The sequence below is a fragment of the Salmo trutta genome, chromosome 10 (genome assembly GCF_901001165.1).
Source record: "Salmo trutta chromosome 10, fSalTru1.1, whole genome shotgun sequence".
NCBI classification, from domain to species: domain Eukaryota; kingdom Metazoa; phylum Chordata; class Actinopteri; order Salmoniformes; family Salmonidae; genus Salmo; species Salmo trutta.
In genome coordinates, this window is record NC_042966.1 from 10981277 (window position 1) to 11008762 (window position 27486).

At 41.5% G+C, this 27486-nt stretch overlaps 1 protein-coding gene across 2 annotated transcripts in view; it reads left to right on the top strand.

The window, feature by feature from the left end:
- The window catches only part of LOC115201101 (zinc transporter ZIP11-like), a 166193-nt gene that overhangs the window by 30763 nt on the left and 107944 nt on the right, over window positions 1-27486 (top strand). For both annotated transcript variants that reach the window (XM_029764390.1, XM_029764389.1), the window contains one exon: window positions 2430-2588. In XM_029764390.1, coding sequence (XP_029620250.1) covers window positions 2430-2588 — 159 coding nt within the window. The remainder of the gene's footprint in view (window positions 1-2429; window positions 2589-27486) is intronic.

Below are 27486 nucleotides of genomic sequence, written 5' to 3' on the forward strand. Positions count from 1 at the left end.
CTGATTCAGGTTTGTAGGCCTCCTTGCTCGCACACGCTTTTTCAGTTCTGTCCACACATTTTCTATAGGATTGAGGTCAGGGCTTTGTGATGGCCACTCCAATACCATGACTTTGTTGTCCTTAAGCCACTTTGTCACAACTTTGGAAGTATGCTTGTGGTCATTGTCCATTTGGTGACCCATTTGCGACAAAGCTTTAACTTCCTCACTGATGTCTTGAGATGTTGCTTTAATATATCCACGTAATTTTCCTTCCTAATGATGGTCAAACAGTTCTATTTTTGTTTCGTCAGACCAGAGGACATTTCTCCAAAAAGTACGATCTTTGTCCCAATGTGCAGTTGCAAACCGTAGTCTAGCTTTTTTATTGCGGTTTTGGAGCTGTGGGTTCTTCCTTGCTGAGCGGCCTTTCAGGTTATGTCGATATAGGACTCGTTTTACTGTGGATATAGATACTTTTTGTACCTGTTGCCTCCAGCATCTTCACAAGGTCCTTTGCTGTTGTTCTGGGATTGATTTGCATTTTTTGCACCAAAGTCCTTTTTTTTTTTTTTTTTTTTTTTTTTTTTTCACCTTTATTTAACCAGCTAGGCTAGTTGAGAACAAGTTCTCATTTGCAACTTCGACCTGGCCAAGATAAAGCATAGCAAATCGACACATACAACAACACAGAGTTACACATGGAATAAACAATAATACATAATACGTTTATCTCTAGGAGACAGAACGCGTCTCCTTCCCGAGCGGTATGACGGCTGTGTGGTCCCATGGTGTTGATACTTGCGTACTATTGTTTGTACAGATGAACGTGGTACCTTCAGGCGTTTGGAAATTGCTCCCAAGGATGAACCAGACTGGTGGAGGTCTACAATTTTTTTTTCTGAGGTCTTGGCTGGTTTCTTTTGATTTTCCCATGGTGTCAAGCGAAGAGGCACTGAGTTTAAAGGTAGGCTTTGAAATGCATCTACAGGTACACCTCCAATTGACTCAAATGATGTCAATTATATATACAGACATGTGCCCCCTTCCGGTACCGGAGGTACTATGAAGGAAGAAGTAATGTTGATGACTCAGTACCATGTCTAAACCCATTGTCTGAAGAGAGTCTGCTGGTGACCAATCCTGTTCTATCCTCAGCTATTGCTTATATTCCTAGAGTAAGCAGCATAATGCCACCGTTGAGATAGCAACACACTCCTGTCAGCAGCATTTGCTTCTTATTATTTCTCTGCTCGCCCCTAGTATGGCTGAGTCCAAATTCGAAGTCCTCCGGTCCTGACTTCAGAGTCTTGAAAGGCTATTTTCATATTGTCGGCATGATGCGTTGATAATGAAGTAGACTGGGCTTTTGCTGGTTGGTTCTCCTCCGTGTCTTTCTCACTCAAACACCCACAGTCACATCCACACGCATCCCCCGAGCACCGGCCCCTTCCATTACATCTGTTGAATTTTCAAATCCAATCAAGGAGAGGTCTCAACACCCCAGGAAGAAAAAAACATTTCAGAGAACCAATCAATGCATCCGTATTATTTCTGAGCGAATATTGCAATAACAAATGGCCTCCTTTCCAGACCAGCTGGTCACAGCTCTTCCTTGCTGTGTGGTCATGTGGGTCGCGTCAGCAAGGCTAGCTCTTCCCTAGTAAGGTGGAATTAATGTCTTTAATCAAGCTATTGGGAAGTAGTGCGTTGTGGGGCTTTGTGGATGTTCCTTTTGATCTGAACAGTACACACACACAGGGCTCTGTGCTGACATTTTTTACAATACATTTTGGAGCACAATGCTCCCAAATTAAAATTCCAGGTAGCACAGTAAAATATTTAGTAGCGTATGCGACCAAAATGGTAGCACTGTAGAGCCCTTAACACACACGCACACTCGCACTCCCTGCTGGATCAGGAGGAATGAGGAATGTGCCAGGGCCTATAGGGATGTGTTTGTGACGTATTCCAGAGGACGTGTGTTTGTGTGTTAGTTGCGTGTCTGTGTACAAGTTAAATCAACATTTCCATGCGTGAACAGAGACATCTCTAGCTAAGGTATTACTGTCCACTCCAAATTCATCACTCAACGGAAACCTTTCACTAACTTACAGTTTCAGATACAACTTGGAGAGCTGGATCTCTTTAGCAAGATTTCTTCAGGCCTATTTGAATTTTGGAGGCAGTGTTTAGTTTTTGTCCTCTGTCCCTTTTTGTTATTTGTGTTACTGCATAAAATGCATGCCAAATGTTGATGAGGCAATGGGGGTCACTTTTATCATTGCACAACAGCCCTATTCCAAAAGAGTGAGATCTCCCGAGGACTTTCTCTGTTGACTTTTTGGATTTTGAGGCCAACTGAACTTCCCCACTCCGAGCAGAAGCCGACTGCACAGAGCAAATAATAATGCCTGCTAACTGTTCCTTCCTTTTTGCTTCGCCCTCAGGTGATGTTGGCGGCGTCCTATTGGTCGTTGCTGGCGCCGGCCATAGACATGGCAGAGGACTCGGGAAAGTATGGCTCGTTTGCGTTCGTCCCTGTGGCGGTGGGCTTCGCCCTGGGCGCGGCCTTCGTCTACCTGGCTGACCTCGTGATGCCTGCTCTGGTGAGTCCTGCTGGTGCTGCAGCCTCCCGGACATGAACCTAATTCACACATACAGTACATACCACTCTGTCATGTCATGTCAAACACAATAGCCGAAGAGGTTGGCCTCTATACATTGTTTGCCCATACACCACAGGTAATATCAATCAATCAATAGCACAATTCTTACAACCAATGCAATTTACAATTTAAAGTGCTTGACAAATAAAATGTAGGTCTACCTGTTGGAAATTACGTAAAGGCGGGAAAAGAAATCAGGATGAGGGTTGGAGAGCGGGATAGAGGGTGACTTATAAGCCACACTTATATGCTGGCCTTGTTATTATTGACAGTAGTGACGTGAGAGAGGGGTTTGAATCCCATTAAGTGTAATCACTTCTATTAAAGGTTTTCTGCTTCACTATGTCACATCAACATCCTATTTTTACATGGCAGCAGATGCTCCCATTTAGATGGCAAATTAGGTTATATGATATTGTTACATACAGTGGTTTCCATTCTGTACTAGCGCAGTGGACCATCACTGGTAAATGTATCAAAAAGGTAAGTAGGATGGTGCAATGAGGCTAATCTTGGTTTAGGTTACATTTGCAGTTGGTGGTCAATTGATGTACTGTCAGCTAAACTGAAAAGTAGGCTATTCCTTAAACATCATCCTAACACCCTACATACATCCTTTCACAGCGATTACAGGCTTTAACACAAATCATTACGGCTGTCCCCACCATCCTCTTCCTCCTCTCGCTCCATCTCTCTCCCACTACATCTCCTGCTCCTCTCCCCTTGTTTCCCCAGTGATGACAGTGGGAGGATGGAGCAGAGTGGAATCGGGGGGAGACGCAGGGGTCTTGGCTGTGGGCTGGGGTGACCCTCTGGGGGGTTGGACCGGGCTGTTTGGACAGCTGCTGGTGTCACTTTTACTGGCTCCTGGGCAAACACTGGGCCCTGAATGATAGCAGGAGAGAGGGGGAGTGCAGAACGGTGACGGAGGCAGTGCCAGCCTGGCGGCAGCAGCACCCGAGTCCGTCGACCCCCATTCTGACCCCCCTCAACCTGGTGATGAGGCTGTCCTGTTCCTGGAAATCTCTGTATCTGCATCGGTCTCTCTCTCTCTTTCTCTTCCCTATCAACACTACTGTTTCCCCAGTCCCGGTCTTTTGTGCGCCAGCAGGGTTTCTAGGATAAGGGAAAACAACGTCAGGTGGTTGGGTGACTGTGGAGCAAGCTGTTGCAGGATTAAGTGTCATAGGACCATGAATTGTATCTCCGTATGTGGGAGCAAGGGCTTTGTCAGGGAGGATGATACTGACTTAACTGGACCTGGTCAAACACTTTAGGCCTATATCTTTTTCTTGTGTCTTTTCTATACTACCTGTCTTGCACATTTGCTCTCCTCTGCCTTGATCTGCTCACCTCTGCTGTCCTCTTCTTTCTAAAAGAACATCCTTCTTGATTTGACTAACCTATCCAGGCCGTTGGGTTGACTGGATTTTGTATGATATTAGCATTTTGTATGTTACACACATCTGTGCAATAAGCACACTAATTACCACACCTCTGGTGGTATCCATGGCAGCCACAGCTATGCACAAGGTACAAGTCGGGTAACAGGATGTTGCCCCACGCAATGGGAGTGTTGCATCATGGGAGATAACATTAGCTCCCATCCATAGCTTCCTGTGGCACACAGCCAAGGGCCAAGTGTAACAATGCCAACATGTTCGGCCCCCCTCACACAGATGACGTCTTCTGTGTTTGCCATCTCTCGGGTGCCTGTCTCTTTAAAATGAATGTTTAGTCCAAGTCATTGTGGCCCAGATTTACTATAGTGCCCTGTTGATCACTGTGAGTGTTCACTTTCAGAATCTTTATACCACAGCTTTTGATTAATGCCTGTCACTACACCTACAGACCACGGAATGCCTCTCTTTTCCCTTGCAACACTTTCTCTGGCCATTATTTCAAAGGAGAATTTACATCTAAACCATCTTACCAGTAGCCTGGGTACCACTTTCTTTAGCTAACCCACTCCATGGCATGTGCCAAAGAGATCCTGCCAACCAAAGCCGGGTCTGAGGAGTGATTTGGCGTAGCCTAGCTGCTAGCTAGCTGCCTATCAAGCTAGCAGGGTTTTCTTGAGGGCTTGAATGCAGCCTGCAACGCAGTTAGCCATTGTGGCTGGGACTACGTATTGTCATGGGCTTGTGGTTGTCTAGATCCCTGCTGTTTGTTGTTGTTTTCAATCTTCCCTGTGACCTGCCCTGTCTGGAACTGCGAAGAGTAACAGCGCAACCTTTGTTGCTTTCATGACAAAGACCAAAACTGGCGTGAGTACCATTGAGGACAGTAGTGTCTGTCTATCACAGGTGAATGATCTTCTAAACGAACAAAAATATTTATGCCAGCAGTTGTTACAACAAAAAAATAGCTTCAAGTGTTTTGTTTAATACTGGTAGAGTTAACTAATAACAGAGAGGTCCAGGACCTGAAGATCAGTTAGCACCCTCCCTCCCAAAAGATGAGTGAGCCAAGCCTATGGGTTTGTAGCTTCAACCCCGCAGCACACACACACTTACACACACCAACTAACAAATTAACTGCTGAATGTATATTTTTTTCACTTTCTTTGTTTGCTCTTTTCCATAAGCTACCCAGGAAAGGGCTGAAAATGGCCCATATTAATACAGTACCAGTGAAAAGTTAAGACACAGCTACTCATTCCAAGGTTTTTCTATATTTATACTATTTTCTACATTATAGAATAATAGTGAAGACATCACAGCTATTAAATAACACATGGAATCATGTAATAACCCAAAAGGTGTTAAACAAATCAAAATGTAAGATTCTTCAAAGTAGCCACCCTTTGTCTTGATGACAGCTTTGGCATTCTCTCAACCAGCTTCATGAGGTAGTCACCTGGAATGCATTTCAATTAACAGGTGTGCCTTGCTAAAAATTGTGGAATTTTATTCCTTAATGCGTTTGAGCCAATCAGTTGTGTTGTAACAAGGTGGGGTTGGTATACAGAAGATAGCCCTATTTGGTAACCGAAAGGTTGCTAGATCGAATCCCCGAGCTGACAAGGTAAAAATCTGTCGTTCTGCCCCTGAACAAGGCAGTTAGTTAACTGTTCCTAGGCCGTCATTGAAAATAAGAATTTGTTCTTAACTGACTTGCCTAGTTAAATAAAAGTTAAATAAAATCATGGCAAGAACAGCTCAAATAAGCAAATTAAGACAATCCAGAAATTTCAAGGACTTTTGAAAGTTTCTTCAAGTGCAGTAGCAAAAACCATCAAGCGCTATGATGAAACTGGCTCTCATGAGGACTGCCACAGAAAAGGAAGACCCAGAGTTATCTCTGCTGCAGAGGATACGTTCATCAAATCAAATGTATTTATATAGCCCTTCTTACATCAGCTGATATCTCAAAGTGCTGTACAGAAACCCAGCCTAAAACCCAAAACGGCAAGTAATGCAGGTGTAGAAGCACGGTGGCTAGGAAAAACTCCCTAGAAAGGCCAAAACCTAGAGGAACCAGGCTATGAGGGGTGGCCAGTCCTCTTCTGGCTGTGCCGGGTGGAGATTATAACAAAACATGGCCAAGATGTTCAAATGTTCATAAATGACCAGCATGGTCAAATAATAATAATCACAGTAGTTGTTCGAGGGTGCAACAAGTCAGCACCTCAAGAGTAAATGTCAGTTGGCTTTTCATAGCCGTTCATTGAGAGTATCTCTACCGCTCCTGCTGTCTCTAGAGAGTTGAAAACAGCAGGTCTGGGACAGGTAGCATGTCCGGTGAACAGGTCAGGGTTCCATAGCCGCAGGCAGAACAGTTGAAACTGGAGCAGCAGCACGGCCAGGTGGACTGGGGACAGCAAGGAGTCATCGTGCCAGGTAGTCCTGAGGCATGGTCCTAGGGCTCAGGTCCTCCGAGAGAGAGAAAGAAAGAGAGAATTAGAGAGAGCATACTTAAATTCACACAGAACACCGGAAAAGACAGGAGAAATACTCCAGATATAACAGACTAGCCCTAGCCCCCCGACACATAAACTACTGCAGCATAACTACTGGAGGCTGAGACAGGAGGGGTCAGGAGACACTGTGGCCCCGATGATACCCCCGGACAGGGCCAAACAGGCAGGATATAACCCCACCCACTTTGCCAAAGCACAGCCCCCACGCCACTAGAGGGTTTTCTTCAATCACCAACTTATCATCCTGAGACAAGGCCGAGTATAGCCCACAAAGATCTCCGCCACGGCACAACCCACGTCAGTGACTCAACCCACTCAAGTGACGCACCCCTCCTAGGGATGGTATGGAAGAACACCAGTAAGCCAGTGACTCAGCCCCTCATTAGAGTTACCAGCCTTAGAAATTGCAGCCCAAATAAATGCTTCAGAGTTCAAGTAACAGACACATTTCAACATCAACTGTTCAGAGGAGACTGCGTGAATCAGGACTTCATGGTTGAATTGCTGCAAAGAAACCACTGCTAAAGGACACCAATAAGAAGAAGAGACTTGCTTGGGCCAAGAAATACGAGCAATGGACATTAGACCGGTGGAAATCTGTCCTTTAGTCTGATTAGTCCAAATTTGATATTTATGGTTCCAACCGCCTTGTCTTTGTGAGACGCAGAGTAGGTGAACGGATGATCTCAGCATGTGTGGTTCCCACCGTGAAGCATGGAGGTGTGATGGTATGGGGGTGCTTTGCTGGTGACACTGTCAGTGATTTATTTTGAATTAAAGGCGCACTTAACCAGCATGGCTACCACAGCATTCTGCAGCGATACGCCATCCCATCTGGTTTGCGCTTTGTGGGAATATCATTTGTTTTTCAACAGGACAATGACCCAAAACACCTCCAGGCTGTGTAAGGGCTATTTGACCAAGAAGGAGAGTGATGGAGTGCTGCATCAGATGATCTGGCCTCAACAATCCCCCTACCTCAATCAAATTGAGATGGTTTGGGATGAGTTGGACTGCAAAGTGAAGGAAAAGCAGCCAACAAGTTCTCTGCGTCTGTGGGAACTCCTTCAAGACTGTTGGAAAAGCATTCCAGGTGAAGCTGGTTGAGAGAAGGCCAAGAGTGTGCAAAGCTGGCATCAAGGCAAAGGGTGGCTACTTTTAAGGATCTCAAATGTAAAATATATTTTGATTTGTTTAACACTTTTTTGGTTAATACATGATTCTATATGTGTTATTTCATAGTTTTGATATCTTCACCTTTTCTACAATGTAGAAAATAGTAAAAATAAAGAAAATCCCTGGAATGAGTAGGTGTGTTCAAACTTTTGACTGGTCCCCAAAAATATATGGGGGATTGGAAATGATTCAGTCAATTACATTGATGGAAGCAAACATCTATCTGCAGTGTTAAAGGTGATTTACCCCCTAAAACTGTTTTAAATAACTATATCCACTACAGTAACAAGATCATCCACATGTATTGATCACATTTTTTATAATACTGTAGAACCTTGTTCAAAAGCTGCGTCCGTACCCATTGGATGCAGTGATCACAATATAGTGGCTATATCCAGGAATGCCAAAGTTCCAGAAGCTTGGCCTAAAATGGTGTATAAGAGATCATACAAAATATTTTGCTGTGACTCTTAAGTGGATGATGTTATGAATATTTGTTGGTCTGATGTGATTAATAAGGAGCATCCAGACGCTGCACTTGATGAATTTAGGAAATTACTTCTTCCAATTATTGATAAACATGCACCTGTTAAGAAATGGACTGTTAGAACTGTTAAGGCTCCATGGATTGATGAGGAACTGTAAAACTGTATGGTTGAAAGAGATGGGGCAAAAGGAATGGCTCACTTACTGAAAAAAAAAAAAAAAAAAAAATATATATATTTATATATATATTTTTTTTTTTCAGTAAGTGAGCCATTCCTTTTGCCCCATCTCTTTCAACCATACAGTTTTACAGTTCCTCATCAATCCATGGAGCCTTAACAGTATATATATATATATATATATATATATATATATATATATATATATATATATATATATATATATATATATATATATGTTTTTGACTAAACTCAACAAAATGAAGAAGAAACTGAATTATCAAGCCAAGGTCAATTGTATAAAAACTTTGTAGTACTTTAATTGAAATTATGGGTAGAAAGACAAATTCAACTCCATCTTTCATCGAATCAGATGGCTTATTAATCACAAAACCATTTGATGTTGCCAGTTATTTTAATGATTTCTTCATTGGCATGGTGGGAAAACTTAGGCAGGAAATGCCAACAACGAACAGTGAGCCATCGTACTCATGCTTAAATATACTAATAATGAAAGAAAACCTTTGCAAGTTTGAATTTTGCAAAGTTAGTGTGGGAGAGGTGGAAAAATTATTATTATCGATCAATAATGACAAACCTCCTGGCATTGACAACTTAGATGGAAAGCTACTGAGGATGGTAGATAACTCTATAGCCACTCCAATCTGTCATATCTTTAGTCTGTGCCTAGAGGAAAGTCTTTGTCCTCAGGCCTGGAGGAAAACCAAAGTCATTCCGTTGCCCAAGAGTGGTAAGGCGGCAGACCTAACTGTTGGAAAAAATTGTCTTTGACTAAATACAATGCTACAGTACTTTCCGTAAACAAATTAATAATGGACTTTTAGCATGCTTATAGAGAAGGTCACTCAACATGTACTGCACTGACACAAATGACAGATGATTGATTGAAAGACATTGATGGTAAGACGGTTGTGGGAGCTGTACTGTTAGATTTCAGTGCAGCCTTTGATATTATTGACCATAACCCGTTATTCAGAAAATGTATGAGTTATTGCTTTTCAACCTCAGCTCTGAATCCTTGATATAGCAATCTATCTAATGGTACTCAGAGTTTTCATTACTGGAAGCTTCTGTAATGTCAAACATGCAAAATGTGATGTACCACAGGGCAGCTCTCTAGGCCCTCTACTCTTTTCTATTTTTACCATTGACCTGCCACTGGCATTAAACAAAGCATGTGTGTCCATGTATGCTTATGATTCAACCATATACGCATCAGCAACCACAGCTAATGAAGTCTTTGAAACCCTTAACAAAGTGTTGCAGTCTGTTTTGGAATGGATGGCCAGTAATGAACTGGTCCTGAACATCTCTAAAACTAAGAGCATTGTATTTGATACAAATGATTCCCTATGTTCTTGACCTCAGCTGAATCTGGTAATGAATGGTGTGGCTGTTGAAGAAGTTGAGGAGACTTAATTACTTGGTGTTACCTTAGATTGTAAACTGTCATGGTCAAAACATATAGATTCAATGGTTGTAAAGATAGGGAGAGGTCTGTCCGTAATAAAGACATTTTTCTACACCCACACTGCATGCCAGTCTCTCTTGGCTGAGAGTTGAGAGACTGACTGCATCCCTTCTTTTTTTATAAGGAACATTGTGTTGAGAGAGGAAATGTTTTACGATAAAATGGGCCCCAACTTGAAACTGTTAACTGTGTCCCCTAAATCAGGGAGATATGTTCCTTCATATGATGTGGGAGTGCCCTGTGTCATGTCTTCCTAACGTGAAATAGTTTCCAATCCTTCTGACTGTGTTGTGATTTTGATGTCTCGTTGTAAAATTTGTCACAGCGTGAAAATGTTCCCAGTTCAATAATTGCACATGCGTCTCTTTAAGTGGATGGCTGAGCTATTGCGGATGATTCTCACACCCTCCCTCGCCCTTGATTCAGCTATATACTGTTGTGCGCATAGTTTACTGTTGTGCGCATAGTCGACTTACACAGCTCTGTCACACACTCTTACCACGAATGCCACCAGGGCTCTTTTCACAGTCCCCAAAATCAAGATAGCGTACAGTAATATATAGAGCCATTATTGCATGGAACTTCCATCTCATATTGCTCAAATGAACAGCAAACCTGGTTTCAAAAAACAGATAAAGTAACACCTCATGGGACAACGTCTCTCCCCTATTTGACCTAGATAGTTGCCTTTTTTATTGTAGTTCTGTCCTTGAGCTGTTCTTGTCTATTAATGTTCTGTATTGTTATATTTCATGTTTTGTGTGGACCCCAGGAAGAGTAGCTGCTGCTTTTGCAACAGCTAATGGGGATCCTAATAAAATACCAAATATGCTGGCCTATGGAGTTCCTTGGGAAACCCAACTACCGAAACATGCAGTGACGGGATTCATAAATAAATTATCTGGGCACCCGGAAGGACTGATCTCCATAATATTTAAACAACTATTGGAAAGCTCATTCTGAGCTAGCCATTAAAAAAGTATGGTGTACAGATCTAATTGAATCTGAACCACCCTTTAATTGGAACAGAATATGGAAAATCTGATTTTGGCATCCCGAAATCTGAACCACCAACTGTTCACAGACTGTAAATTAACACCAAGGAAATGTTTTACGATAAAATGGGCCCCAACTTGAAACTGTTAACTGTGTCCCCTAAATCAGGGAGATATGTTCCTTCATATGATGTGGGAGTGCCCTGTGTCATGTCTTCCTAACGTGAAATAGTTTCCAATCCTTCTGACTGTGTTGTGATTTTGATGTCTCGTTGTAAAATTTGTCACAGCGTGAAAATGTTCCTAGTTCAATAATTGCACATGCGTCTCTTTAAGTGGATGGCTGAGCTATTGCGGATGATTCTCACACCCTCCCTCGCCCTTGATTCAGCTATATACAAGTCGGAAGTTTGCATACCGTAGCCAAATACATTTAAACTCAGTTTTTCACAATTCCTGACATTTAATCATATTAAAAAACCCTGTCTTAGGTCAGTTAGGATCACCACTTTATTTTAAGAATGTGAAATGTCAGAATAATAGTAGAGTGATTTATTTCAGCTTTTATTTCTTTCATCACATTCCCAGTGGGTCAGAAGTTTACATACACTCAATTAGTATTTGGTAGCATTGCCTTTAAATTGTTTAACTTGGGTGAATGTTGGCCCATTCCTCCTGACAGAGCTGGTTTAACTGAGTCAGGTTTGTAGGCCTCCTTGCTTGCACACGCTATTCCAGTTCTGCCCACAATTTTTCTATAGTATTGAGGTCAGGGCTTTGTGATGGCCACTCCAATACCTTGACTTTGTTGTCCTTAAGCCATTTTGCCACAACTTTGGAAGTATGCTTGTGATCATTGTCCATTTGGTGACCCATTTGCGACCAAGCTTTAATTTCCTGACTCATGTCTTGAGATGTTGCTTCAATTTATCGACATCATTTTCCTTCCTCATGATGCCATCTTTTTTGTGAAGTGCACCAGTCCCCCCCAGCAGCGAAGCACCCCCACAACATGATGCTGCCACTCCCGTGCTTCACTTGTTGGGATGATGTTCTTTGGCTTGCAAGGCTCCCCCTTTTTCCTCCAAACATAACGATGGTCATTATGGCCAAACAGTTCTATTTTTGTTTCATCAGACCAGAGGACATTTCTCCAAAAAGTACGATCTTTGTCCCCATGTGCAGTTGCAAACCATAGTCTGGTTTTTTTTATGGCGGTTTTGGAGCAGTGGCTTCTTTCTTGTTGAGCGGCCTTTCAGGTTATGTCGATATAGGACTCGTTTTACTGTGGATATAGATACTTTCGTACCTGTTTCCTCCAGCATCTTCACAAGGTCCTTTACTGTTGTTCTGGGAGTGACTTGCACTTTTTGCACCAAAGTACGTCAATCTCTAAACTTGCATACTATTGTTTGTACAGATGAACGTGGTAACTTCAGGCGTTTGGAAATTGCTCCCATGGATGAACTAGACTTGTGAAGGTCTACAGTGTTTTTTTCTGAGGTCTTGTCTAATTTCTTTAGATTTTCCCATGATGTCAAGCAAGGAGGCACTGAGTTTGAAGGTAGGCCTTGAAATACATCCACAAGTACACCTCCAATAGACTCAAATGATGTCAATTCGCCTATCATAAGCTTCTAAAGCCATGAAATCATTTTTTTGAATTTTCCAAGCTGTTTAAGGGCAGTCAACTTAGTGTATGTGAACTTCTGACCCACTAGAATTGTGATACAGTTGTCATGACTGTCCTGATCAGGTTACAGGAGACCACAATCCTACAGGGTCTCTCTCAACCCCCAACAGAGGAGGAGAGATCTAGGGGTATGAGGATGTGGGGGTTTTATGACCCCTCACGCCCAGGATAAATCTTAGGACACAGAGAAATTCCTTTGTCCTCACTATGGAGAACTGGCCTCAGAACATTAAACATGCAATAAAGGGACTTTGGACAATGGTTTCCGTCAGCCACAATGGTGGTCATGACGAGAGATTGAAAATGTATGTAATTTTTGTTTTATTATTAAAGGTTAACAGATGACGTTATTATGAAAACATTGTACCTTTAAGAGTTTTCCCAGTATATGCCTGATGTTTATACATTGTACGTTGTGTGGAAAATATCCAAATCAAAGAGAATGTTTTGGTAAAGATGAGATGTGAAGTTGGTGTCTAAAATTGGATTTGAGTAAAATCTAGGCCTTGTCCCTTAACTTGGTACGCCTTGAGAATTGCCCTAAAGGCGGTTACCCCCACTTCTGACCCGAGGGTATAAGACATGTGACTGAAGAATGAACTGTAGACTAAAAGAGACCCCAAGCTGCAGCGAAGGTCTAAATGGTCAACGAACCCCAAAACGCAACACAAAGTTTGAAGATAAAGAAATATTTTTCTACCCAAGCTACGGATAAGTAGCTGTGTCTAAGCGGGTGAATTCAAGCCGAACCACCTAGCCTCCACTCTTCATCGAATCGTGGTATCTACGCTATTTCATTCATACGCTGTGAGCTCTGAGCTACAGAGCTGTCTGTCCTCAGACGACACCACAGAGAAAAGGGAAGAAATCAGACCACCAAGCCAAGAAGGACACTGACATTGTGAGGACAATCAGAGAGTTGCGTCGGAGCATTGCGCCCTTGAGAAGCCTAAACGAGCCACGCTGGACGCCCCTCTGAGATCTCCAACATGTAATTACATCATTATATTCTGACCCATAAGAGCGGCAGTTCGGGGCAAGGCTAGGTTTAAATAAGCATAGCTGACAAATGAACCCAAATGTATATTTCTCTCGTGTACTTTCTTTGTTTCTCTCTCTTTTAAATCCCCATTTTGGTTAACCCGCGCCATAGTGTGTTGGCCCGTTAAACTAAGTCCTAATCAATAGCCTAGACTGTGTTTTGTGTATGTGTATTTTTATCATCATTTTAGCTTGCTAGTAAATAAATAATCAACTAAGATTGGTGTGGTAAACTCATTGGTGTAGCCCGGGTTCGTGCAGATTCCCGGATTATGCGACGTTCAGACATGAGACTAGAGGTTGATTAATTTAGCGACTGTTGTAAAATCGATATTCTGATATTCTTTGAGTTAATTTGGGAAATAGAAACTCAATAAAACTAATTTTCTCATGGTGCCCCAGGTTAATGAGTTAATAATTGCTTGATTCATTGCTTGATTCATTTAATCACGCAATTATAAACAGTTAATCATTCAAAGAGCAACAATCGTCAAATTAACTAATACAACGTCACGGCACAGTGAAATAATCTGTCTGTAAACAATTGTTGGAAAAATTTCTTGTGTCATGCACAGAGAAGATGTCCTAAACGACTTGCCAAAACTATAGGAAATTTGTGGAGTAGTTGAAAAACGAGTTTTAATGACTCCAACCTAAGTGTATGTAAACTTCTGACTTCAACTGTAACTAACTAACAAAATGCAGGGTGTCTGGTTGTTGTGGGGGGAGGACAGGGGAGATTGGGGGGAATCGGGAAGGGTGGGAGGGGGACTTGTAAGCAACCTCGATTGCTGGGTGGGGTGGGAGGCATGCTTTCTTTGGGTTGGGGCGTAGAGTGGTCACACAAAGTTGTCTGCTCACGTCTAAATTCTCAAACGAAGTACATAGCTACAGCAATGCCAACAGCAAAATGTCTTAGTTTAGAATTTAAGCCTGAAAATACAAAAACTTGTTTTTTGACTGTTATAAATTCTAATTCTATTTTAGAGGCTCCACATGTTGTCATGAAAATACTAATGTTATTTCCACCAACCAATAGCAACTCTGCCTTAAATCCAACACATATTGAAAGTTGAGAATGCTGAAAGGCCAGTCTCTTTGGCAATGACAAAGAGTGGAATCTTAGTCTGAATTACCAGTCTCTTTAGCTAACTCACCAGTTTAGATAAAGGTGAGTAAGTAAGATCTGAAAAAACAAGCCATTTTTGGATCCATATTCACAATCATGTCATTGCTCTGGTGGGCCCTAGTATTACATCATACATGGCTGGTATGGCCATTAGGCCCATAACAAACAGCCTTATGTTCTGAAATGCCAAGGCTCTGGGCTTGGCTTAGTGGACCTTATTCAGATCAGATGGTGGTGCTCAGCTCTGCAGGACTCCTGGTGAACTAACTTGGCTACATTAAATTTAAGATAAACTCAAACGTTAGCTAGCTAAGCAATAGGCAGTCAGACAGTGGCAATGACAGATTGAAACTTGTATCAACAAAATGTGATTCACTCTATCCCATAAGACATGACATTGCTAACTTGGCATCATTTGGCTAATACGTTTAGTTAGTAAGTTAGACACTCAATGGACAATTTTGGTAGGTAGCTAGCTAGATGGCTTGGTTTACATTTTCCAACAGATGTTTCTAATACCCCTGATTGGTCATCAACGGTTATTGTTCTTGGAACTTGTTGCCACAGGTTTGCCACAGATACAAATTGAATCCTGAGAGAATTTCTGCCAGAATAAAACGTCTGTCCATCTGTTTTACACTAGTGGAAATAAATGTTATTGCTGCCAAAGGTTTGCTGCAAATTTACCACTAGTGGCAAACGTTTGCACACTTTTGGCAACATTTTGTGGCACACTATTTAGTTTGCAGAAAATTTGCCACCAACTTGCGGGAAGTTTGCAGCAACAAATAATTTTTTTGTAAGGGTTTATTCATTCCGTCAAATGGTGAAAATGTCTGTGACACAGACCATTTCCGATTTGAGACACTTTTGCTTGTCATAGTTAAGACATTGAAAAAACTGCAACACTTGTCAAAAAAAAGTAGGGAACTTGTCTGTTGGCCCTGCAGTAATGACCATAAATGGTTAAAGAAAATTGTGATGAATAAAAACATATACCAATTTAATTTAAGGATTCAAAACTTCTAATTTTTCTAATTAAATTATTATACAAAATTCTTGCAACCAATTGAATGGATCCCCCATATCATTAGATCATTTATTTCGGTACTTTCCATATGTAGCTCGTTTTTAGTCATATGTCTAGGAATGGCTGAAGAATTGCAACATTTACCTAGAACTAACGTTGCAGATAGCAATACTGGGTGGTTTTGAAAAGTCATAGTCAATCAATCAATAATATAATTATTTTAGTAAACATTTTTATCTTTAATTTACAATCTGTAGAAGCTATGAGAATAGAAAGGTTCAGTACTTTTGTGAAGCATCACAGCACAGTTGAAAAATATATGGCAAATAGAAATCCAAAATGGATGGTGTTAAGAGATAGATGGGAGGGGTTGAATGGAGCTGAAGGGTGGGACTAATAACAACAAGATAACAAATGTAAAACATATAGGGTCTGTAAAATGTATATAGGTTCAGAAATGTTGTGAAATAGCACAGTTACAAATAGAAATCAAACTGGATGGACATTAGAAATAGAGGAAAGACTAAAAACAAACAAAATATAACCATTGTAAAATAGATTGTCTGTAAAATATGTATAATCTGAAAGTAGAAGCCTAAGGTGTTACTGTTTATTAGTTTACTCCAATTGGCGGAGGGGTGGTAGAATATATTTTAGAATATACCTTAAATATATACACACATACAGTTGAAGTCGTAAGTTTACATTCACTTAGGTTGGAGTCATTAAAATTTGTTTTTCAACCACTCCACAAATTTCTTGTTAACAAACTATAGTTTTGGCAAGTCGGTTAGGACATCTACTTTGTGCATGACACAAGTAATTGTTCTAACAGTTGTTTACAGACAGATTATTTCACTTATAATTCACTGTATCACATTTCCAGTGGGTCAGAAGTTTACATACACTAAGTTGACTGTACCTTTAAACAGCTTGTACAGTTCCAGAAAATGATTTCATGGCTTTAGAAGCTTCTGATAAGCTAATTGACATCTTTTGATTCAAGTGGAGGTGTACCTGTGGATGTATTTCAAGGCCTACCTTCAAACTCAGTGCCTCTTTACTTGACATCATGGGAAAATCAAAAGAAATTAGCCAAGACCTCAGAAATAAATTGTAGACCTCCACAAGTCTGGTTCATCCTTGGGAGCAATTTCCAAACGCCTGTACAAACAATACACAAGTATAAACACCATGGGACCACGCAGCCATCATACCGCTCAGGAAGGAGATGCGTTCTGTCTCCTAGAGATGAACGTGCTTTGGTGGGAAAAGTGCAAATCAATCCCAGAACAACAGCAAAGGACCTTGTGAAATGCTGGAGAAAACAGGTACAAAAGTATCTATATCCACAGTAAAGCGAGTCCTCTATCGACATAACCTGAAAGGCCGCTCAGCAAGGAAGAAGCCACTGCTCCAAAACTGCCATAAAAAATCCAGACTACGGTTTGCAACTGCACATGGGAACAAAGATCATCCTTTTTGGAGAAATGGCCTCTGGTCTGATGAAACAAAAATAGAGCTGTTTGGCCATAATGACCATTGTTATGTTTGGAGGAAAAGGGGGATGCTTGCAAGCCGAAGAACACCATCCCAGCCATGAAGCACGGGGGTGGCTGCATCATGTTGTGTGGGTGCTTTGCTGCAGGAGGGACTGGTGCACTTCACAAAAATTATGTGGATATATTGAAGCAACATCTCAAGACATCAGTCAGGAAGTTAAAGCTTGGTCTCAAATGGGTCTTCCAAATGGACAATGACCTCAAGCATACTTCCAAAGGTGTGGCAAAATGGCTTAAGGACAACAAAGTCAAGGTATTGGAGTGGCCATCACAAAGCCCTGACCTCAATCTCATAGAAAATTTGGGGGCAGAACTGGAAAAGTGTGTGTGAGCAAGGAGGCCTACAAACCTGACTCAATTATACCAGCTATGTCAGGAGGAATGGGCCTAAATTCACCCAACTTATTGTGGGAAGCTTGTGGAAGTCTACCCGAAACGTTTTACCCAAGTTAAACAATTTAAAGGCAATGCTACCAAATACTAATTGAGTGTATGTAAACTTCTGACCCACTCTGATTGTTATGAAATAAATCCTTCTCTCTACTATTATTCTGACATTTCACATTCTTAAAATAAAGTGGTAAGCCTAACTGACCTAAGACAGGGAATTTTTACTGGGGTTAAATGTCAGGAAATGTAAAAAACTGAATTTAAATGTATTTGGCTAAGGTGTATGTAAACTTCCGACTTCAACTGTATATGGATATATATATATATTTACCCCAAAAATATGGGGGATTGGAAGTGCTGATTACATCAATGTAATTGTCTGCATCAATCTATCCACAATATTAAAGCTTATCCACCCCTTAAAAAAAAAATACAATATTTAACGCTTGTCCCAAATGACCTCATTACTATTTCTCTGCACTTCCTCTCGGCCAAGTCTTCTGCTTTCCACTTTTGACTTCTCCTGTACTTCCCGACGGCTAATAACACACCCATCTAACTTAGAGGCAGGGGTGTCTTAAAAAATGCATGTCATAAAATGTATGTTTGAAAGGAGGAGAAGAACACCTCATTAACCTCCCCTCTTTCCTTGTCACACCATCAGATTTCCGCTGGAACTGGACTCTGTTCCCCCTCTTCTCTCTTGTGGCTAGCAATTATGCTAATTTGCCTTCAAGGCTCCACAACTAGTGGGGTGTAACTTATGCCTGGCGACATTTGAATTTGTCACCTTTTAGAAAGAGTCTTGTACTTTCTACTTGGTATCTGTTGATAATTGGTCAAGTTCTCGTTTGACTTTCCAGTATTTATTCTTACCTCACTACAAGTCTAAATGTAGTGGGCATGGGCAATGGTGCGGTCTCTCCGACCGGAGATTTTGTAAAGCTCTCAGAGACAAAATGTTGCTGTTTTAAATCTAATTTAATTCAATTCTACACATTTTGCCAGAGGTAGAATGCAAATTGTAGTTAAAACAATTTTTCTGCAATTGTACACTTTTTGACATAGCATAAAAACACAGCATAAGCAATCTGACATAAAGAGATCTTACATTTTTTTTAATTTTAGATTCTTCCTGACTGTCTAGTTTTAATTTTGGTGATTGTTTTTGGTTCTAAAATATATTGTTTGAAATATATAGCTCCATTATCTTTTCTACATACTTTATATCTGGTTTTAATCATTTAAGTTTACAGTAAAAACGTTTTGGCTGTAAAATACAGCTATTAATGTTCCCAATGTTTAAGTAGGTAGGCCTACTCCCTCATCAATTTTCTGCTTGTACACACACACAGGCACATTCTAAATTAGTGTTCTTCCAATTTCTGATGGGAGTGTTGACTATACAGTTGAAGTCGGAAGTTTACATACATTTAGGTTGGAGTCATTAAAACTCGTTTTTCAACCACTCCACAAATTTCTTGTTAACGAACTATAGTTTTGGCAAGTCGGTTAGAACATCTACTTTGTGCATGACACAAGTCATTTTTCCAACAATTGTTTACAGATTATTTCACTTTTATAATTCACTGTATCACAATTCCAGTGGTCAGAAGTTTACATACACTAAGTTGACTGTGCCTTTAAACAGCTTGGAAAATTCCAGAAAATGGAATTGTGAAAAACTGAGTTGAAGTGTTGTATTTGGCTAAGGTGTATGTAAACTTCCGACTTCAGCTGTAGATAAAAAGTACTGGCTCTATGGGTACAAATAACAAAAACGTTTAAACCTGTCCAACAATGTTATGAAGTCCACAGAATTTTGAACATAACAGGTCAGCCAGGTCTGAGTTTATACTACAGCTATGAGATGTAGCCTAGGCTTCTCATCAAACCTGACAGAGCTTCAGAGGATCTGCAGAGAAGCATGGTAGAAACTCCCCAAATACAGGTGTGCCAAGCTTGTAGCGTCATACCCAAGAAGAATCGAAGCTGTAATCACTGCCAAAGGTGCTTCAACAAAGTACTGAGTCAAGGGTCTGAATATTTATGTAAATGTCATTTTTTTTAAAATATGTTTTTGCAAAAATGACTAAAAATCATATTTTTGCTTTGTCATTATGTGGTATTGTGTGTAGTTTGATGCAAACATTTTTTTAAATCAATTTTAGAACAAGGCTGTAACGTAGCAAAATGTAGAAAAAGTCAAAGCGTCTGAATACTTTCCGGATGCACTGTAGAAATATCTCATTTTGGTAAGTATTCACACCAATTTTCTATGACACTCCAGATTGAGCGCAGGTGCATACAATTTCCTTTGATCATCCTTGAGATGTCACTACAGCTTGATTGGAGTCCACAATGGCCAATTTAATAGTTTGGACATCATTTAGAAAGAAACACACCTGTCTATATAAGGTTCCACAGTTGACAGTGCATGTCAGAGCAGAAACTATGCCATGAAGTCCAGGGAACCTTCTGTAGCTCTCCGATATAGAATTGTGATGAGGGGGAAGGGTATAAAACAATGTCTAGAGTGTTGAACGTTTCCCCTGAGAACAGTGGTCTCCATCATTGGGAAATGGGAAAAATATGGAACTACCCAGACTCTGCATGGAGGTGACTGTCCAACCAAACTGAGCAACCGGGCAAGAAGGACCAAGAAGCCATTGACCACTCAGAAGTAGTACAGCATTTCTTGGATGAGTCTCTACAGCACTTCACAAATCTGGGCTTGATGGCAGAGTGGCCAGATGGAAGACAGTCCTGAGAAAAAGGCACATGACGGCACGCCTGGAGTTTGCAAAAAGGCACGTGAAAGACAGCGCATAAGGCAAAATATTCTGTGGTCTGATTAGACAAAAATGTTGCTATTTGGCCTGAATGCAAAGCTTCATGTCTGGAGAAAATCAGGCAGAGCTCATTTCCCGTCGAACACCATCCCTACCGTGAAGCATGGTGATGGCTCGTGATGCACCGATATTACATTTTTGGCCGCTACCGATATCCGATATTTTCCTTGCCAAAAAAACCCCGATAATGATAACCGATATTTAACATTTTTGCAGCCTTTTAAGCATTCTACTACAGTTAAATTGTTAACACACACACGGACGCAGCGGTCTAAGGCACTGCATTTCAGTGCAAGAGGCATCACCACAGTCCCTGGTTCGAATCCAGGCTGTATCACTTCCGGCCGTAATTGGAAGTCCCATAGGGCGGCGCACAATTGGTCCAGCGTCGACTGGATTTGGCCGGGGTAGGCCGTCATTGTAAATAAGAATTTGTTCTTAACTGACTTGCCTAGTTAAATAAAGGTCACACACACACACCACTGACCCAAAAGTTATTTTGTTGGCATTTACGTATGTCCCCATTACCAGTAAAACATAATCAAAACCTATTTCTTTACATTTTATATTTTACATTTTAGTCATTTAGCAGACACTTATCCAGAGCGACTTACAGTAGTGAATGCATACATTTCATACAATTTCATACATTTTATTTCTGTGCTGGCCCCCCGTGGGAATCGAACCCACAACCCTGGCGTTGCAAACACCATGCTCTACCAACTGAGCTACAGGGAAGGCTTTCACTTACTTGCTGTGCTGTTTCGTTGTTCATTTGTTCAGTCGTTTTCATTCTCAACCAGGATTTCATCGTGTCAAGTTTCAGCTCTGTCTGTCCATGGCCTCTCTTCCTCGGTGCGCACTGTCGCTGTGTCCATTTCCATCTTGTCCAGCTGCATCCGTTTCTTGTCTGCATTGAAGTAGCAGTCCTTGTACATGGCATCGAGCATGGTGGCGACACAGTAAAGAGAGAGTGCCACCGAATTGCCTGTGTCTGCAGTTTTGTTTAGCAGGTGTTTCAATGCCATGACAGAGGGTATCACGTCTGCTGCAGGTGCAGTTGCTGAGCTTATTTCTCGAGTCAGTTGTTTGAATGGAGCTAGCTAGTGTGTTCATGTTTCCAAATGCCATTGAAATGGCAGCAGCTGTATGACAACCAGCACATTCATGAGCATGAAATACTTGCCTTTGTATCGAAATCCTCGACGATCCACTGTGCTGTCAGACTCAGCATGCTCATGGGGTTGATATTGCTAGGTCAAATGTCAGTCGTGAAGCTAATAGCAGTGACGCTATTACTGTGTAACTGCGGTAGGGCAACATCTGAAAAATAGCGCACTTGGTAGTGTGTACCAGTGTTCGACCAGTCGGCGAAAGCCAACATCATCCACGACAGAGAACAGTTGATTGTCAAGGGCAATGAATTCCATTGTCTTGGTGTTAATGGATTCGCCTTAGCGTCGTCTCGCTGAATTGTTCTTACTCTTTCAAATGACTGTTCGACTTGTTGGCTGCTTGATCCACACAGCAGACATTGTGGGCTAGGTTAGGAATACTGTTCTGCACGTGTAGTGCAAAATCTTTCGTGGCGTCATTACGTCATGTACCTACAGTGGGGGAAAAAAGTATTTAGTCAGCCACCAATTGTGCAAGTTCTCCCACTTAAAAAGATGAGAGAGGCCTGTAATTTTCATCATAGGTACACTTCAACTATGACAGACAAAATGAGAAAAAGAAATCCTGAAAATCACATTGTAGGATTTTTAATGAATTTATTTGCAAATTATGGTGGAAAATAAGTATTTGGTCAATAACAAAAGTTTATCTCAATATTTTGTTATATACCCTTTGTTGGCAATGACACAGGTCAAACGTTTTCTGTAAGTCTTCACAAGGTTTTCACACACTGTTGCTGGTATTTTGGCCCATTCCTCCATGCAGATCTCCTCTAGAGCAGTGATGTTTTGGGGCTGTCGCTGGGCAACACGGACTTTCAACTCCCTCCAAAGATTTTCTATGGGGTTGAGATCTGGAGACTGGCTAGGCCACTCCAGGACCTTGAAATGCTTCTTACGAAGCCACTCCTTTGTTGCCCGGGCAGTGTGTTTGGGATCATTGTCATGCTGAAAGACCCAGCCACGTTTCATCTTCAATGCCCTTGCTGATGGAAGGAGGTTTTCACTCAAAATCTCACGATACATGGCCCCGTTCATTCTTTCCTTTACACGGATCAGTCGTCCTGGTCCCTTTGCAGAAAAGCAGCCCCAAAGCATGATGTTTCCACCCCCATGCTTCACAGTAGGTATGGTGTTTTTTGGATGCAACTCAGCATTCTTTGTCCTCCAAACACGACGAGTTGAGTTTTTACCAAAAAGTTATATTTTGGTTTCATCTGACCATATGACATTCTCCCAATCCTCTTCTGGATCATCCAAATGTTCTCTAGCAAACTTCAGACGGGCCTGGACATGTACTGGCTTAAGCAGGGGGACACGTCTGGCACTGCAGGATTTGAGTCCCTGGCGGCGTAGTGTGTTACTGATGGTAGGCTTTGTTACTTTGGTCCCAGCTCTCTGCAGGTCATTCACTAGGTCACCCCGTGTGCTTCTGGGATTTTTGCTCACCGTTCTTGTGATCATTTTGACCCCACAGGGTGAGATCTTGCATGGAGCCCCAGATCGAGGGAGATTATCATTGGTCTTGTATGTCTTCCATTTCCTAATAATTGCTCCCACAGTTGATTTCTTCAAACCAAGCTGCTTACCTATTGCAGATTCAGTTTTCCCAGCCTGGTGCAGGTCTACAATTTTGTTTCTGGTGTCCTTTGACAGCTCTTTGGTCTTGGCCATAGTGGAGTTTGGAGTGTGACTGTTTGAGGTTGTGGACAGGTGTCTTTTTTATACTGATAACAAGTTCAAACAGGTGCCATTAATACAGGTAACGAGTGGAGGACAGTTGAGCCTCTTAAAGAAGAAGTTACAGGTCTGTGAGAGCCAGAAATCTTGCTTGTTTGTAGGTGACCAAATACTTATTTTCCACCATAATTTGCAAATAAATTCATTAAAAATCCTACAATGTGATTTTCTGGATTTTTTTCTCTCTCATTTTGTCTGTCATAGTTGACGTGTACCTATGATGAAAATTACAGGCCTCTCTCATCTTTTTAAGTGGGAGAACTTGCACAATTGGTGGCTGACTAAATACTTTTTTGCCCCACTGTACGTTATATAGGTATGCATGTCAGCTTTGACATCGGTTTTGCACATCGGCGTTAAACTAGACATCGAGTCGATGTTGGCATTTTTAGCTAATATCAGCCGATTCCGATATCTTCACCGATATATCGTGCATCCCTAGTGGTGGCAGCATCATGCTATGGGGATGCTTTTCAGTGGCAGGGACTGGGAGACTGCTGAAGAAAGAGGGAACAATTAATGGAGCCAAATACAGGCTAATCCTTGATGAGAAGCTACTTCAGAGTGCAAATGACCTTAGACTGGGGCGAAGATTTTCGTTCCAACAGGACAATGACCCCAAGCATATAGCCAATGCAATGCTGGAATGGCTTCAGAACAAGAATGAGAGAGTCCTTGAGTGGCTCAGACTTGAATCCCTTTGAAAATCTGTATAAAGACTTCAAGATTGCTGTTCACTGCCACTCCCCATCTACTTTAACAGAGCTTGAGAAAATCTGCAAGGAAGAATCTGCAAGGAAGAGCAAATCCCTAAATCCAGATGCGCAAAGCTGATACAGACATGCCCATCACGACTCAATGCTGGAATGACAGCCAAAGGTGCTTCAACAAAGTATTGACTCAGGGGTGTGAATACTTATGTAAATTAGATTTCTCTATTTAATTTTCAATAAATGTGCAAAACATTTCTAAAAACATGTTTTCACTTTGTGGTTATGGGGCATTGTGTGTAGATGGGTGAGAAAAACATATAAATTTAGTCAATTTTGAATTCAGGCTGTAATAGCAGAATGTAGAATAAGTCAAGGGGTATGTATACTTTCTGAAGGCACTATGGAGATACCACAGTTAATGGCATGGCTTTAGGTTTTGGTCCAAAATGATTTGCAGTTCTCGAAGTGAAGTGTTTTCAGTTGTCTAGCTGTCAGATTTTCTCTTTCACTTACCAGGCAGCACCAAGCTGTTTGTGGCTTGCCGTCTCCACGGGGCCCTGTCTTTAAGCATTAAGGGGTCACAGTGGGCTAATCCAGTGTGTGTTTGTGAGGAGCGGCTCCAGGAAGAGCCCAGGTGAGATGCTTAACTAATTGGCCCGGGGCGGTTAGATTGCCTCAGCCAACCCGGCCCCCGCTGTGTGTCAGGATTTAGGATGTGAGATACAGCATTAATGATGGCCCGTCGGCCGGCATTAGAACTAGCCTCCTCCTGCGCCGCTGTCCTTAAAAATACCAGGAGTCCACTGCCCGGCATCGGCTTTAGTTTGTCTCGATACTAACAGGAGAACCTCCTTATAAAGCTCAGTTGCCCCCTCGCAAGGAAAGAGAAGCTAGCCACCAAGGGCTTTCATCTCAAAAAGAGTGGAAGTGAAGAGAGGGAGAGGAAGAGATGACGAGAGAGAGAGAAAAATAGAGAAAGGTCCCGTGTGACTCAGTTGGTAGAGCATGGAGTTTAGGGCTGGCACAATTACCGTACGGCGCCTTCGAAAAGTATCCAGATCCCTTGACTTTTTCCACATTTTGTTACGTCACAGCCTTATTCTAAAATGGATTTTTAAAAATGATCCTCTACAATCTACACACTACTCAATAATTCAAATGTATTAAAAATGAAAAACAGATGCCTTCTTTATATTAGTATTCAGACCCTTTGCTATGAGACTTGAAATTGATCTCATGTGCATCCTGTTTCCAATTATCATCCTTGATGTTTCTACAACTTGATTGGAGTCCACCTGTGTTAAATTCATTTGAATGGACATGATTTGGAAAGGCACACATTTGTCGATATAAGGTCCCACAATTGACAGTGCATGTCAGAGCAAAAACCAAGCCATGCAGTCGAAGGAACTGTCCGTAGAGCTCCGAGACAGGATTGTGTCGATCTGCACAGATCTGGCTAAGGGTTCCAAAATAATTCTGCAGCATTGAAGGTCCCCAAGAACACAGTGGCCTCCATCATTCTTAAATGGAAGAAGTTTGGAACCACCAAGACTCTTCCTAGAGCTGACCGCCTGGCCAAACTGAACAATCGGGGGAGAAGGGCCTTGGTCAGGGAGGTGACCAAGAACCCGATTGTCACTCTGACTGAGCTCCAGAGTTCCTCTGTGGAGATGGGAGAACCTTCCAGAAGGACAACCATCTCTGCAGCACTCCACCAATCAGGCCTTTATGATGGAGTGGCCAGACAGAAGCCATTCCTCAATAAAAGGCACATGACAGCCCACTTGGAGCTTGCCAAAAGGCACCTAAAGACTCTCAGACCATGAGAAACAAGATTCTTTGGTCTGATGAAACTAAGATTGAATGCCAAGGATCACTTCTGGAGGAAACCTGGCACCATCCCTACAGTGAAGCATGGTGGTGTCAGCATCATGCCGGGGGGATGTTTTTCAGTGGCAGTGACTGGGAGACTAGTCAGGATCGAAAGAAAGACATTTCAGTTTTTTAATTTGAATAAATTAGCAAACAGTTCTAAAATCCTGTTTTTGCTTTGTCATTATGGGGTATTGTGTGTAGATTGATGAGGGGAAAAAAAGATTTAATCAATTTTAGAATAAGGCTGTAACCTAACAAAATGTGGATAATGTCAAGGGGTCTGAATACTTTCTGAAGGCACTGTATATGCCTAACCATGTAACCGATGGTTATGGATGAAGACCATATTGAAAATAAAATAACCGTCCAAAAATGATTTATGGATGTATTTATTCAATTTATTTTACGAACAGCTGACTGAAGACTGGACGTTATGCCTTCATTGACTTGAATGGGAATGCCCATTCTATTTAAATATATTTTACTTCAATGGAGACTTGCTCGCGTGACTCGTGAGAGAGCATGTGCGCTGCGTTTGGCTCGTTCCAGCCGAAGGGTGAGGGAGGGGTGAGAGAGGCACAGGGGCTGGTGTGTGTGACAGTCTGTGTGTGTGTGGCACCAAAGGAGCGAGAGAGAGTAGCCAAACCGACTCACGCTAGTTAGACGTAGGTTATCCATCATACCATCTGGTAGTGCCTGTCTTCACTGCATCAAATCATTGTAAAGAATCAAGCTAGCTAGGTTAGTCAGGTAGCTAGCTGGAGTTGCAAAACGAATTGAGGCTATTTTGCTGCGCTTCCTGTACTTGTCTAAAACAACTCATATGAAACAACAGCCTACCTGTTGGTTGACCATTGCACCCTGCTCCTTCTCATTTAGCCAACTTAATTCTGTTATTTTAAGTCCATTTACATTTTGTACTGATTTATAAATCTCACACTTCACTTGCTACACATGGAGCCTCTGACTGTAGTGCCACTTTGATTTATGAACAGTAATAACAAGCTACACTGTGAAACGTGTGTATGCTACCGGTGTATTTTTTTGGGGGGGGGACGCATTCATAAAAACTATTGTTTTATTAAAATGTTGAATGTAATGGTCTGTCCTTATAGTCGATGTAGCAATGTGACATAGATCATTTTATTACATTTTAGACAAAGCCTTTTCATTGTTAAAATAGGACTTTTATATATATATATATATATATATATAAATTTTATTTTTTTTATATATTTTTTTTCCAAAATAATCAAACACTAACATCCGTTCAGATATTTGATTAACCGTGCCCACCTCTAATGCACTAATCTAATGTTCGTCACTCTGGATAAGAGCGTCTGCTAAATGTCTAAAATGTACAGAATTTGAATGTGACTTGGAAT